The sequence below is a fragment of the Tribolium castaneum genome, chromosome 9, assembly GCF_031307605.1.
Source record: "Tribolium castaneum strain GA2 chromosome 9, icTriCast1.1, whole genome shotgun sequence".
Taxonomy (NCBI): domain Eukaryota; kingdom Metazoa; phylum Arthropoda; class Insecta; order Coleoptera; family Tenebrionidae; genus Tribolium; species Tribolium castaneum.
In genome coordinates, this window is record NC_087402.1 from 6,569,238 (window position 1) to 6,583,559 (window position 14,322).

General features: G+C 35.2%; 3 protein-coding genes across 6 annotated transcripts in view; 1 reads left to right on the forward strand and 2 right to left on the reverse strand.

Moving 5' to 3' along the window:
- LOC664510 (mitogen-activated protein kinase kinase kinase 11) overlaps positions 1-407 on the reverse strand; it is a 37,123-nt gene extending 36,716 nt beyond the window's left edge. For 2 of the 4 annotated variants that reach the window (XM_015979403.2, XM_015979404.2), the window contains exon 1: positions 52-406. The gene's annotated coding sequence lies outside the window, so the exon portion shown is untranslated. Of the gene's footprint in view, positions 1-51 lie in introns of all 4 variants that reach the window. The other 2 variants (XM_015979405.2, XM_008194064.3) reach the window with 2 other exon arrangements.
- Positions 408-2,422: 2,015 nt separating this feature from the next.
- LOC103312746 (sensory neuron membrane protein 2) lies at positions 2,423-4,308 on the forward strand. The gene is made up of 6 exons (XM_064359073.1): positions 2,423-2,724; positions 2,774-2,921; positions 2,967-3,221; positions 3,264-3,761; positions 3,809-3,934; positions 3,977-4,308. The coding sequence occupies exons 1-6, from the start codon at positions 2,453-2,455 to the stop codon at positions 4,259-4,261; spliced, it is 1,584 nt and encodes a 527-aa protein (XP_064215143.1). The 5' UTR covers positions 2,423-2,452; the 3' UTR covers positions 4,262-4,308.
- Positions 4,309-4,316: 8 nt separating this feature from the next.
- LOC664514 (proton-coupled amino acid transporter-like protein CG1139) lies at positions 4,317-13,546 on the reverse strand. The gene is made up of 8 exons (XM_970514.4): positions 12,945-13,546; positions 12,706-12,873; positions 12,548-12,655; positions 12,351-12,501; positions 9,496-9,617; positions 5,524-5,608; positions 5,015-5,478; positions 4,317-4,966 (listed from the first exon to the last, which is right to left on the reverse strand). Exons 2-8 carry the CDS (start codon positions 12,768-12,770, stop codon positions 4,555-4,557), a joined length of 1,407 nt encoding a protein of 468 aa, XP_975607.2. The 5' UTR covers positions 12,771-12,873; positions 12,945-13,546; the 3' UTR covers positions 4,317-4,554.
- Between the last annotated feature and the right edge of the window lie 776 nt (positions 13,547-14,322).

Below are 14,322 nucleotides of genomic sequence, written 5' to 3' on the forward strand. Positions count from 1 at the left end.
TGTGGTCTCTCGAAAAGGCAAAAATGGAGAGCGAGCGTGAAACTTAATTACCAATTCAACGTGACACTCCTTTGATAAATCCGAGTAAAATAAACAATGCCCATCTTATTTTGAATGATAAGGCCCGGTTGACAGCACAGACAGAGCCAGGTGGTCGCCAAACACAACATACATCCGAAACAGCACCCACTTTTTCACATAGTCACCAACACTCAAACACGTCCCCATTGATCTACTCCGATGTTTAGCCCAACACAAAACACTTTCATTTTTATTTACATCGTTTTGGGTTTAATTTTCTTTCACTGACTGTCACCACAACTCACTTCTGCGGCCATATTTTTTTCTTAACCACCTCCTGCTGCATTGGATACTTCAAAATTTAAGAATTTACCGACTGAGGAAACAGGTTCAACGCCCCGATGAGTGACAGATTGGGCATGTAGCGACACCCCACGGTGGTTACCTCAAAAACACTACAGTATTGTTGGCTGCATATGCATACCCACTATCTTTTTGCTAGTTTTTTGCTTTTTTTTGGCGCTTTAATATTGACCAAACACATTTTTTGCAAACTCTGTGTTAAGGCTATTTGGGCTCCCTGTATAAACTCTAATTTAAATAATTATTTTATTGATAACTTTGATAACACGCTGGTAACACTTAATTTTTTTTCTTAAATTTAACAAATACCTGTTATAGATTACATCTAAGAACAATAAAGCATTAATTAAAAAAAAACTACCGAATTTAGTCACATCGATTAGCTCTACTTATTTACTTCCATTTTTTTTATCCTCAAATAGAACAGAAGCTAAATGGATTACATAAGTCAAAAACAAACATTCGCCGCAAAATTAAAGGATAATTCCATATTTTCATCTTGGCATAAAAGATTTGTATGAAGTTATTTGTAGAGAAAATTCATTTATTTTTATTAGGTGTTTTTCTTATCGTTATGTATTTCCTATCGTTACTCTACAACTAAAAATTGTGAAACAATTCAAACAAAATTTAAAAATCATACAGGTGCCAATTTGAGTACATGAAAGTAGAAAAAACTCAAAACACTGCACCCTAGAAAATGATAAGGAATAAACTAAAAATTAATTTTCGAGAATCGCTGTAATAATGTAGTAATAAAAATTTCTAATAAAAACAGTAATTAAGAAATTTCTACGAATATCTAGAAGTTAGGATACGAAAGCAAAGTACAAATAAAACTTTCTTATTTTCGATAGATCTGTTAAAATGTCTCCAGAGAGCGCAGTTGTTCTAATACCGTGTAAGTTTTCAGAATGAATTAGAAAATATGGATGTATAATCGTTAACACCTAGCAAAAAAATACAGGCCATTTCTAAAAAAAGTCCGCGAGACCATTTTCCTACCTTCAACCATTTAGACCCAAAATCGTTCGAAAAGACACAAGCGACAGATTTGCTTAATTTTACAAGTAGTCAAGTATGGGAAAATTAATTTATACCTAAACCGTTGAAGATAGAAATATGGTCTTACAGATTTTTTTAAAGAAAATTTAATTCTTTACAAACTTTTTCCCAACATTTTTTTTCATTTTTCTGAAGATACTTCAGTCGTATTCGCAGCGTTTTAAAAATTACGATTGAAAAAGCAAATTTTAAATAATTTTTTTCTCATGTATCTTATAAATATTTATGTTGTCAATTTTTCTTAGTCTGCACCGTATTATTTTTTCGGGTTCAGAAAATTCTGCGATTTTGTATCTTGTTTCGTCTCCTAAGTTATAGTCCTCCGTAGAAAAAAATTTATTACTGCTATAAATATGTATTAATTTTATAATTTATACTCAATTCACTTTACTAATTTAATTTAAATCTGAAATCTGGTAAAAAATTTAAATACCACAGATAACACATTCTCTCGTGCAGCATTTAATTAGTTTTGTTTGGTTCAAAATTTCTAGAACTGACATAATTTTTGCATTCAAATACCAGGAAAAAAAACAAAATTTCCCGCTTATTTATTCAATAAAAAAAGTTTATTAACAACACAAAAATTGTGAGTAACAATTCACATAATTACTTCCAAAAAAATTGATAATTAAAAGTCTCAATTTGTACCCAATCTATTTATACACATTTCACATATTTCCTATTATAATAGCTTATAAATTATGACTATTATCATTTCTTATAAGTTTACTATTTATAATTGAATATTTATACCCGCCTGCACACTACTAGGTGTTTGAAAAAACCACCACTTTTGGTGGATGCGCCGGTCTAGCAACCACTAAGTGTCATTTATTCATTTTATTGACCCACACTGTAATCCATTCCGTGCACAAATCACCGATAAAATACCAGATTACATAAATCGTTTACTTATCTCTTGATAATCATCTCATAATCTAAATAACTCTTAGTCACAAATCACACAAAACCCTAGGTTGATTTAACACTAGCACGCAAAATGCGCCTAAGTACGCCCGTAATTGTGGCCATTTCAGGCTTCTGTATCTTACTCTTAGCCCTACTTTGCTCAAGTGTGATTTTTCCTGAACTGGAAAACTACTTAATAAGTAAGGAAACCGCGTTCGTGGAAGGGAGCAAGACATTTGAGACCTGGAAAAAAATACCGTTCCCGTTCAAATTAAAAATTTATTTTCTCAATGTGACCAACGTTGATGATTTCCAAATGGGGGCCAAACCAACTTTTAGGGAAATAGGGCCCTATGTTTACGAGTATTGCACATATTTACAAAATTGAGTCGTGTCTGCAATTATTTTGTAGCGAATTTCGGGAACGCGAAGTTTTAGCAGTTAGTGAAGACAACGACACTGTTAGATATAATCAGAAAAAGACCTATTTTTTCAATAGAGAGGACTCAGGGTGTCGGACGGAAGAAGATGTAGTAACGATAATTAACACTGCCGCTGTGGTTCGAACTTTATTTAACTGTTCCTTCCCTTAAATTCTATCGTAGGGAATCGCTCATAAAATTTATAAACTCGCACCAGACGCGATGGATATAGTAAACGATGCTTTACCATTCCTTTACCCTGGTATAAAAAATATTTTTGTGACTAACACAGTCCGAAACATTTTATTCGACGGTGTTACAATGTCTTGCGGATCGGACGAAGTGGCAATGATTTGTGATGGGTTAAAGAAACGACGTCCACCCAGCATTCGACCAGCTGACAACAACAAGGACTATTTGGTTGCAATGTTCCATCATGTAAGTTTATTAAAACTGGTCAAATAACCACAAAAAATTCAGATGAATGGGTCCGTTGACGGTCCTTACGAGATACAACGTGGGCTTAAAGACTCAAGCAAAGGTCAGGTGGTCGGTTTCAAAGACAACAACATGTTGACGCTCTGGACCGGCGACTGCAACACAATTCAAGGAACCGACCTCACCCTCAACCCAAACTTGAACGACTTGCCCCCGAAAATATATTTTTTTGCATCTGACTTCTGCCGCTCATTTTCCGTAAAATTCGACAAAGAGTTGGTTTATTTGGGGCTTAAAAGTTACAAATTCAAGAACAGTAATTTATTCCACATTGAGAAAAATTGTTTCTGTGACAAGAACCCCGAAAATGAGGTGCCGGGATGTACACCGGCTGGAACAATGGATGTGAGTCCTTGTACCGGATCCTCGGTTGTACTCTCGCAGCCGCATTTTCTAAACGCTGAAAAATCGCTACTTGACTATGCCCAAGGCCTCGCACCTAACGAAAATAGGCATGAAACCTTTATCATAATGGAACCGGTTCGATTAGCATAATTTCTTTACAAAAAATTGAAATGTCGTTTTAGAAAACCGGTTTGGCACTTGTCGTCAAAACACGGTTTCAAATGAACGTTTATTTACAGGATTTTGAAGATGTTGACCTATTTGCAAATGTTAGCGCCGGCTTTTTCCCAATGCTTTGGCTCGAGAACGTATGGCGGTGTTCACTTGAGACTTTTTTGACTCGGTTTTAGGGCGCTGAGGTTCCCCACGATATCGTGGACGAGATTCGCGAAAATTTCAACAAACTGATGGTTTTTGACGCGGTTAAGTACTTCCTGATCGTGCTCGGGGCGATTTTGTTAGCTGTTTCTATTATGCTAGCGATGAGTCAAGACAAAGTGTGGTGTTTCACCAACAAAAATAACTCAATTGCTAGCGACAACCAAATGGCGAAAATTATTAATCTGAACGCAAATGCTGCACTTGCCCGGAACTGGGAAAATATCAACAACGCCACTTGGAAAATCGTGGAATAGAGCACTTACCTTACATAAGGTGTGACCTAGATAGGAAAAAAGTGTAAACACCCGATAAAAATTCCAATTTATTGCAAACATTTCGACGAACAACAAAGTTGAGATTAATCTAAATCACATTTAAACTAGAAAAACAATTATTTAGTTAAGTACCTGCGTGTTTACTAACAAATGTTTGAAAGGAACTCCTTCACTTTTTGTGCACATTTTTTATTAAAAATCACAAATAAATAATTCGGTCAATTTTGCCTACCCTACTTTAAAGCTTACTCGAATCACAATTTTTGTTCACTTCAATCGTTCAGTAGTCCCTTGATCGCGTAATAACTTCCTGAAAATAGAGCAAACCACGAAATAACAATAACAAAAATGTTCTTCCATAATCGCCACTTCATGAACCCAAAATCGCCGTTTTCGCCCAAATTCAAAATAATGTCAATGACGACAGGGATGAAAAGTCCAAGGGTGGAGAAAAACACTGATCCCACCAGTCCTATGATAGCGTCCAGTTTGGGCACAGCTGCAGCAATTCCGGTTACAAAACACACCAAAATAGTCCTCATCACTATTTGGGAAACGTTGTGGTACTTTTCCGGAATTTTCCGGGCGAGTTTTCTCCAAGTTATGTCACACGGGACGTAGAATTGCAACATAAAGGTGAAGAAAACTGCGATGGCTATGCAAAGTTTGGCCACTTGGGCCGCTCTGTAATTTTTTCTTTTAATAAAAAGTGGGTGCACAAAATAGTCTTACATGTCGCTGTTTGGTAATTCCTCAATGACGTTCGCTTTGACCGAATCACCGAATCTAATGTAACCGAACAAACCAATAATTGTGTAAAGAGTCACAACAAAGCTCATGGCAACGTTTAGGACTCCCGGACATCCGATAAATTGCGGTTTGATCATTGAGTTTTCAATCGGCAGCATTGTGCCAATTCCCTCCATTGCAAACAACACAGTGCTGAAGAAAAGCGGGATTAGGGAAACGTCTTTGAACAGTTTTCGTTCCTCAATTTTGATAGAACTGATTCCGGAGAACATGTAATACAAAGTGATGAGGAAAGCAGTAACCATTGTCACATTTGCGATTATTGAGAATGGAACCAAGTGTTTCAACTGCCGCACTTGGCAACACAAAGTCAAAGGCACCAAAAGCATAAGCATGTAATACTGAATCGGCCAATGGGAGACGGACGCGTAGTGATAATTCACAAGCTACAAGAACTGTTATAAACTCGGAAATCATTACAATTAACTTACATCTTGGACGCTCCCACAAATAAAAACAATGTAAACGGCATTGCCTGCATAGTAAGTCAAAAGAAGGGCGACGTCAACAAAAATCCTGGAAAAAATCGTAAAATCAGGTCTTGGAATTTTTGGTGCAGTGTCATTGTTATTCAGGAAGTGTTTTTGTGGATTGCGTGTGGAAATTTTCGGTGGTGGTACTTTAGATAAATTATTGATTGTGATGACACAACAAGTTTATAAATCAAATATTTTTTTGTGGTCAAGCGACGCTCACGGAACTGTTCATTCATCAATGGTTAAATGATTTGTATGGTAATCACGCTCATTATCCTCCACATAGTAGTGATATATTAAAATTCCTTCCATGTGAACTCATTTACCGCACCTTCAATAATCATGTCAATAACTGAAGTAAAAATTAACATTGTTCGGATTTGTAGAGTGGAAGGTCATGCAAGCAATGGGTTGAAGGCTAGAACATCAGTGAAATCTCGCTATTTAAAATTTCACCAAAACGCAGTTTATTTAATAAATTTTTGAAGAATAATTAGTAGATTTGATTTTTTCGGTAGCATGTGATATACCTACAAATAGTACACTGCTCAACAATTGAAGTGGATATTGAGAGAAATTCTAAATTTTGGTAATTCATTGTATATTAAATAATAAAAAACAATTACAAAAAATAAATTTATACTCGTTCACACTCAAAATTAAAAACTGAAGAAAATTGTCCGTAAAAAACCAGCACTAGAAGTAAAACTCAAAATCGAAAAAACGTAACGAAACTTAAAAGTTCTCAAATTTAAATTTTACATCATCCCTACTAAAACCTTGTACCGTGTAGGACCTCTCCTGGCTGTTAGCAGGGCTCTTACTCAATTGGAGAGACTCATTATCAAATTGTTCATAAATTCTTGAGGTATCACTTCCCAAATTCCTTGCAATGCATTAGCCAGCTCTTGTAAAGTGTCAGGAGACTGCTGGAGCTGGTTTAAATGCCTAGACATTTCGGCCCAAACATGTTCGATGCAGTTCATGTCAGGCGAACAGGGTGGCCACTCCATTCGTGTAATGCCATGGTGTCCTATGCGCTCATTCACAAATCTGGCGCGACGAGGGCGGGCATTATCGCCAATAAATACGAATCGTTTGCCTATTGCACCAAAAAATGACACAATTATCGGCTCTATCACTCTGTCTCGATAGCGGACAGCAGTCATTGTTTTATTAATTAAGACCAATAGGTCTGTGCGGCCATTAAAACATATGCCTCCCCATACGCAAACTAACCCGCCACTAAAAAGAGTGGTTGGATTTTCATTATACCGTTGTTCTCTTAGCCACAATGCTAAAAAGTGTGGAAGGAAAGAGGACAACGGTATAATGCAAATGTGATGGCTTCAACCACACTTTTTGGTGGCGGATCAGTGTGCGTGTGGGGAGGCATATGTTTTAATGGCCGCACAGACTTATTGGTCTTGATTAATGAAGCAATGACTGCTGAGCGTTCTCGAGATAGAGTAATAGAGCCGATAATTGTACAATTTTTTGGTGCAATAGGCGAAAGATTCATGTTTATTGATGATAATGCCCGCCCTCATCGCGCCAGAATTTTGAATAAGCGCATAGAACATCATGGCATTACACGAATGGAGTGGCCACCCTGTTCACCTGACATGAACTGCATTGAACATGTTTGGACCGAAATATCTAGGTGTTTAAACCAGCTCCAGCAGCCTCTTGAAACGTTACAAGAACTGGCTAATGGATTGTAAGAAATTTGGGATCGATACCACAAGATTTTATTAATAATTTAATAATGAGTCTCTTCAATCGAGTAAAAGCCCTGCTAAGAGCCAGGAGAGGACCTACACGGTACTAGGTTTTTGTAGGGACGGTGTAAAATTTGACTTTGAGAACTTTTAAGTTTCGTTAGGTTTTATTCATTTTTTGTTTTACTTCTAGTTCTGGTTTTTCACGGACAATTTTTTTCAGTTTTTAATTTTGAGTATGAACGAGTATAAATTTATTTATTGTGACTGTTTTTTGTTATTTAATATACAATGTATTACCAAAATTTAGAATTTCTCTCAATATCCACTTCAATTGTTGAGCAGTGTATTTTAATACATAGAGAATAATATTAAAAAAATAATAAAAAATATTATTTTTATCACACAACGATCCGAAAAAGATCCATAACTTGTTTATAATTTTTTGTTTTATCAAAGACTATTAAATTATTATTATAAAATTATGTATTAAATGCCTAAACTTAATTAACTAAAAAGATATTTGACTTGATATCGTAAATATTTTCGGGTCACCCTTGTCAAAACATCTTATAATGATAATTGGTCATCTAAAACACCATTATCTGTTGTAAAACTTTATGGTGTACAAAGAAAACTTTGCTACAATACCGTGCGATTTTCTAAAATTTTGATCTAGTTATCGATGACAGTTATCTTAAACCGATGTCCATTCCGGAAATAAAATTCTAACATAAATTGTTTATGTTCTTCGGTGAACATTTTAGACATATTGACAGAAAAGGCGATGATGAAGTTACTTACGCAATACATTTCACTGCTGAGGAACTGTCATGGATAACTAGATCAAAATTTTAAATAATCGCTTGGTATTTTTTATTTTTGTATCATTTTAAATACAGTAAGATAAAAATTACATCCTTTAAGTTTTAACTTTTTTCTTTAAAACTCTATCTTTTTTAAATTATTAGTTTTTATGTAATAATTTTTTTAAAAGATGCTAGTTATGTTCCATTTGAAAAAACATAACTTTAGTTAAAAAAAAAGGAATAGTCAATATTTCTAATAATAAATCAGTTATGGAGCTTTTTCGAATCGATGGGAAGTTTTCTTCTGAAGTGTCGTAATAACAACAATTTTCAAAAATTCTATGTTTAACTACAATAATTTTGTTGAGATAGTTGTAACCGTAATTCTAGTGGCTTTCTTTAAAGCAATATCTATGAGAAATAAAAAAATATGTATAAAAAAGTTAAAAGTTTTTTCTTGAAAACTTATGAAAGGTTGATGTTTATTCCGCGTCCGATGTATTTATCCTCTCCATAATCCTCCGACGCTGCACTAATAAGGCCATCAATTAAGCAAAATAATAAAGTGTTGAAGCGGAAGCCTAGTAATTTACTGTTGCAATGCTCGATACGGAAACACGGAGGACCTTTCACTTCAGAAATATAAATATGATAAGATTCATCGGAAAAACATTTTTCCCATGTTTGAATAAGCAACCTCAAGTGGTCGAGTGAGTTAGTTTAAATTCAAGAAATGTATTTTTACGGTTGTGGTTTTTCGAATTGCATTTTTGCGTCCTTGGAACACGCTTTTAATTTAATATCGGTACCGAAATAATTAAGCCTGAAAGTAGGAGCGGGAATTTTGCACGGAACCAGTTTCACCGCCCGTTAGATTCGAATGAGTTGCATAAAGTTTGTTAAAAAAAATAGCGAAAGCTATGTCAGAAAGCCACGGTAAAAGTAAATCGAATTCCTTTCCTATTACGAAAGAAATCCCACATTGAAGACACGCAGTCTACTGCGTAGTAACTTAATTTTCTTTTTGGTTTTCACCGGTGCACGAAGAGCTCGTCGCTTCAGGCGCTCGAAAATTGCACACATCAGGTCAGGCATTGCAACAAGAGCAAGCGGAAAATTTCCAAGCGATCGCCTGATTTTTAATAGCCCCGCAAAAAGTCCGGGCAGGTGCTCCGCCGAAATCCGGCGATGCTGACAGGGCCGGGTTGATTTTTTCGTCAATTAACGTTTACCAACCGCTGTTGGGCAATCCGGCCCTGTCCGCATACTCTGTTATTCCTCACTCATAGCGTGAAGGCAAACCATCAACAACCATGACCCCAAATAACAAAACTGAGCGAGCGAAGCGGTACTATTTTTTGCATAAATTGCGTAATTCTGAATCATCTCGTCCTTACCTGGCGAAGTTTGCCAAGGGCTGGACCGGCTTCGGGCCGTATTTGAAGACGGCATGGGCCGTTTCGGCGAAGCCCAGCATCGGGACTTTGGCCTTCTTGCATATTTCTTGCGATGCGAATATCTGGAATAAACGATTCTTGTAGCTTGACGAGACAACAGCTTTCAAACAAGTTTGGGCTATGTCCAATTATTGGCCATCGACGGACCACGTCAATCAACTTATTGGCGCAAATTAAGCCCCTTTTATGACCGCCATTTTGCGAAATCGGGGCCAGAATGCCTCGCAAAAAATTCAACGAGAGGAATTTTTACGTAGGAATTCCTCGCTGATTAAAAGAAATGTCGTTGACTCTTAAACAACTACCACGTATATAAATATAAAATTCATTTACCTCTCTCCAAGGTAAACACATACACAACAATATTGTTTTGATCACTTTAGCCGCCTCGCAGAGCACAACATTTCGGAATAATTGGGCTCCATTAACACCAATTTCTGAATTCACGAAAATTGTTACTCTCCCATTTCAGGATTATTTCAAAACTTTTTCAAGTTAGTTCGAAAAATGTCCTCCATAAACAATCTGCTTTACGTATTTGTTGTTAAAAAATCATATTATATAAATGCATAAATAAGTTTTTTCAATATTGGACTATGACTGTTAAACCTTGAATTTAATAACAGAATATGTGTCAATTATTCAACTCGCGGTGCCTTTTACGTGTTATCTTTTCATTATTTAAACAATAATAAAATACAGGTGGTCCAGCTCAGTTCCCGTCTTCTGTAGCTCAGTCATTACTTAATAGTAAAGTTGGACTTTTGATATTTTATAGACGTATTTTAGGAAAAAACTCGTTCGTCAATGGCAAATGACTTTGATGATAAAAGTCAAACATGGTTAATGTTTTAGCAAATAACTCCAAATCTGTTAGGATTGGCAATAGGTTTGTGATAACAAAAAATATTGCCCTTTTAATTCCTCATCGAATGATATAAAGACAAATAGAAGTTGCCATTTAAAATACGCAAAATACTCAAAGTTTCAAAAGTTTGGAAATAAATTCAAAACCCTCTGTAGTAATTCAGATCAATCAAACTTAATAAATAAGTCTGTTAGACCTTGTTCAACACGTAACTAGTAATAAAGTCCTTAAAAAAACACTGTTTCTATTTTTTATTAATTTTTAAAAGTGTAAAAACATTTTTTTGTTTTAATTTTTTTAAGAGTAATCTTTGAACCGTTTTGAAATAGTTATTTACCTATCGAGTTTGGAAAGTGCAATTTCCAACATGAGCACTTTGTTTGCGGCACGAGCGCAGCGAGGGTCAAATTTTTTGTAACGAATGTGTCAAAAAAAATTAAAAATTAATATTTTTTATAATTTCGTTTTTTTTGCTAACAAGTTGGTAGCAATTCAAACAATCAAAAAAGTGACATGAACTGTTATGTATCGTAAAAAAAATCGTTTTCATCTAATGGTTGCAATACCAACCTATTAAATGTCCCTAGCCATTGTTGCAAAGTAAAAAACACGCTGAAGCGTCTGGGAAATAGCTATCTGAAAGCTATGAGTAAAAAAAAACTTTAGGGACATTAAACTACTAAGAAGGTATCCTAATGGGTACAAAAAAATAATAGATGGTCCTTAAAAAAATATTGTAAAAAATATTTTTCTGAAATCTGTCCCAGAGTATGAATACTATTTATAAAATATCAAAACTTCAACTTTCAAAGAACTACAGAAGACGAGAGCTGGGCTGGACCAGCCTATATAAAAAATCCAGTTTTCAATAAAAATAAATTAATAATTCAAATAATTGGTGCATAATTTTATCCTTTGTTCATTTTTTAAGCATTAAAAAAGTAATGAGTAAAACTCAATTAATGGTCTATTAATTTTTGCTTAATGGCAAACTTATTGTGATACGAGAGAAACTTTCCTTAAAAACAATGCAAAATTAGAGAAACAGTGACTCAATCAATAACAGTTGTTACAACTAGTATAAAAACAACCAATACTTAATAAAATTCAACTTTAGAAGTACAGATAATGATGTGGAATTTGGAAAAGCCCGAAGGCGTCACCACTATCACCGCAAAAATTCGAAATATGCAAAATTTTGCCATTAATAAGATAAACACGCTTCTTGAAATAATTTGTTGACGACCTAGACTCTAAATTGCAAATTTGAAAGTAATTCTATTCAAAGTGAAAATCTGGAAAACATATTTTTAAAATCTCATTAGAAAATTATTATTACGAACGAATTGTTCTGTATAAAATGACCGCGTAAAATTGAGAATAACTAATCACTCGCTTTTTAGCCTCAAATTAAATAAAATTTATGATTCACCTCTCAAACAAACCACAAGCAAAATATTTATTTACGTGAAAAATAAACCGCAAAATTAATCCTAGCTAACCATTTAACATAACTGTTTTGGTTCATAAATACGATTAAGGATTTTAATTGCGAAATACTACGAATTTCCCAGGTGTTTCACAAATTACGCAACGAACAACCACGAAATGTCGACATTAGCTCTAACGATGTTCGTGTTGTTCCCTCAATTAAAAAATGAAGAGGCAAAGAAAATTTTTTATTTATTTGAGACGTAACTAAGTCAAGAGCAGAAGGAAAGTCAGAAAATTGTTATAAACATTATCCCTGCTAATAAACATTTATGACTAAGGTGCGGTCTCTTATGCAACGGACAAAGAACATTATGCATCAACAAATCTCAGAGTTACTCTCACTTTCGCAAATTTGTCTTCTATTCTCCAGGACTTGAAGTTTGGAAATTTGTCGATTGCCAAATAAACTTTTATCAGATAGAAATGTATTTACCAGCAGGTGGATGGTGTGGGTGCACAGAATTCCAGTCAGGACCGTCCCTATAACACCAATAACAATCCCGGCAGCGGCCACTGCACTAGGTATGGCCAAAATCCCCGTTCCGAGCGAACTCTTCAAGAGGTGCATCAACGCCCCGGAAAACCTACAAAGGGGAATTACACCGGACCCAAAAACCACAATTTTATTACGTGTTGGGATGTTCCACATTTCTGTGTTCGTAAGGACTGTATTCCTTCTCAGCAAGTGTGTCGACACTCCCGACCGGGATTTTGTACTCATGATCGGCAAGTTTAGTTCTAGTAAAAAACACTTTTAGAGGGAAAACTCTTGAAAAAAAAGTACTCACGTCGAGCTGAAATTGTCGACAGTGAATGTCGACGGAAACTTTTCTTTTTTGTTGCTGTCTGTCATGGTTTCTGCTAAAAATCCGATTTAGCGATCAAGTGAAAGCTGCGAAAATTTGGGGAAAACCGCGTCGACATCTATCAGTTTCTAGTTTCGGTGACTGAAAATTCTGTAATTGCGCGATTATGAAACGTTATTAACCCAGATCTTTGCCGAGGAGAAAAAATTTGTGAAACTCACCTGAGTAAGATACAATAAACCAATCAGAGCTGTTGTAATTATTAATTTACCCACTAACACGGTTGTGCGTACTACACATGATGTATATATCCAACAGCAGTACGCGACTATACTAAGTAAATTATAGCACCTGTGATGGTATATATATTAGTGGAGTCTACACGCTGTCTATACCCAACGGACCAATGTCCTTGCCTTATTTTATATAAACAGGAAACTTGCTGTGCGAAGAATTAGCCACTAATCAGCATCCAGAGATTTTCGCGACTCTTTCTTTTTTGACGTCGAAAGGACTCACATGTGACGACAATATCCAGATGTGACATCACGTAATTAATGTAAATACAATGCGTTGATGTCAGTATCATAATTTATACTGAATCCTGTTGCTAAAGTTATGCCAAGGCAATTAAATGATAGCTAATTATCGATAATAATCTATGCTTTCAGCAGATTTCAATATGAGCTTAATTTCCTCTTTCAATAAGCTTTTTGCACGGAATTTAATTAAAAAATTCCTACTCGAACATTCACGACATGTGTAGCAATTTTCTTATCATTTTTCGATTACTCCAAGTGTGAAGTTTTCTTACACATTTTACCCAACCGCCACTCATCCAATTATTGGACAAAAATGATTAAATACCGGCGTTTCAGGAAGTTAAATTTATATTGATTGTACTTATTGATAAGCCACAGAATTCCAACGTTAATTACCCGTAATTTTATTGTTCAAAACTGTGAGAACTGCAAAGGTAAACAAAATAATCACCTTGTGGTACACAAATCACATTTTCGCGCCCATCGAAAAACAGCTAAAAATTTACCGATCGTTTCTTGGAATAGAAATAAACTTGTTTGATCTCGAAGGTCCCCACAATGACATTTTTCACGAGTCGCTGATCCTTGCGTCAGAAATTAATTCGTTACTGTTTGTACTTTGGTGAGTTAAGTTGGTAAAAATTGGCCGTTTGCATTCATCAGCCAACAATTAACCGTAATCTCTTATAAACTTTTGCCACTGACCTTCGAATTCCTAAAGTGGTTCTTCTATTAAAATTCAAAGCAAGTCCCATTGCAATTGCCGGAATCGCCGTGTATGCAAGGGTAACACGGGTAAAAAGTTTAGATGGCTCGGAGACGCAACTAGGTCATAAAGTTACTGTAAAGTTACTTTAACCGCCGTTTTTGGTAAATTTAAGGCTCTGTTTTGATAACGAAGTTATTTACAAAGTGGAGACTTTTTATTATCACCTTATTTACACACGGAACGTAAATGGACAATTATTTTAAGTTAGAATAAGATTTACTTAATTTTATTTGCTTTTTATCAAAGGAAAATTCAATTATCTAATTTCCATTCCTGATAACAATTATT

What these genes read in the sequence shown, in the direction of transcription:
- LOC103312746 (XM_064359073.1), top strand. Translation starts at nt 2,453, where the DNA reads ATGCGCCTAAGTACGCCCGTAATTGTGGCCATTTCAGGCTTCTGTATC. An exon ending in ATAGGGCCCTATGTTTACGA is followed by an intron (nt 2,725 to 2,773) that starts GTATTGCACATA and finishes ATTATTTTGTAG; the next exon opens with CGAATTTCGGGAACGCGAAG. An exon ending in CCTTTATCATAATGGAACCG is followed by an intron (nt 3,762 to 3,808) that starts GTTCGATTAGCA and finishes ATGTCGTTTTAG; the next exon opens with AAAACCGGTTTGGCACTTGT.
- LOC664514 (XM_970514.4), bottom strand. Translation starts at nt 12,770, where the DNA reads ATGACAGACAGCAACAAAAAAGAAAAGTTTCCGTCGACATTCACTGTC. An exon ending in GTCGACAATTTCAGCTCGAC is followed by an intron (nt 12,656 to 12,705) that starts GTGAGTACTTTT and finishes GTTTTTTACTAG; the next exon opens with AACTAAACTTGCCGATCATG. An exon ending in AATGTGGAACATCCCAACAC is followed by an intron (nt 12,502 to 12,547) that starts GTAATAAAATTG and finishes TCCCCTTTGTAG; the next exon opens with GTTTTCCGGGGCGTTGATGC.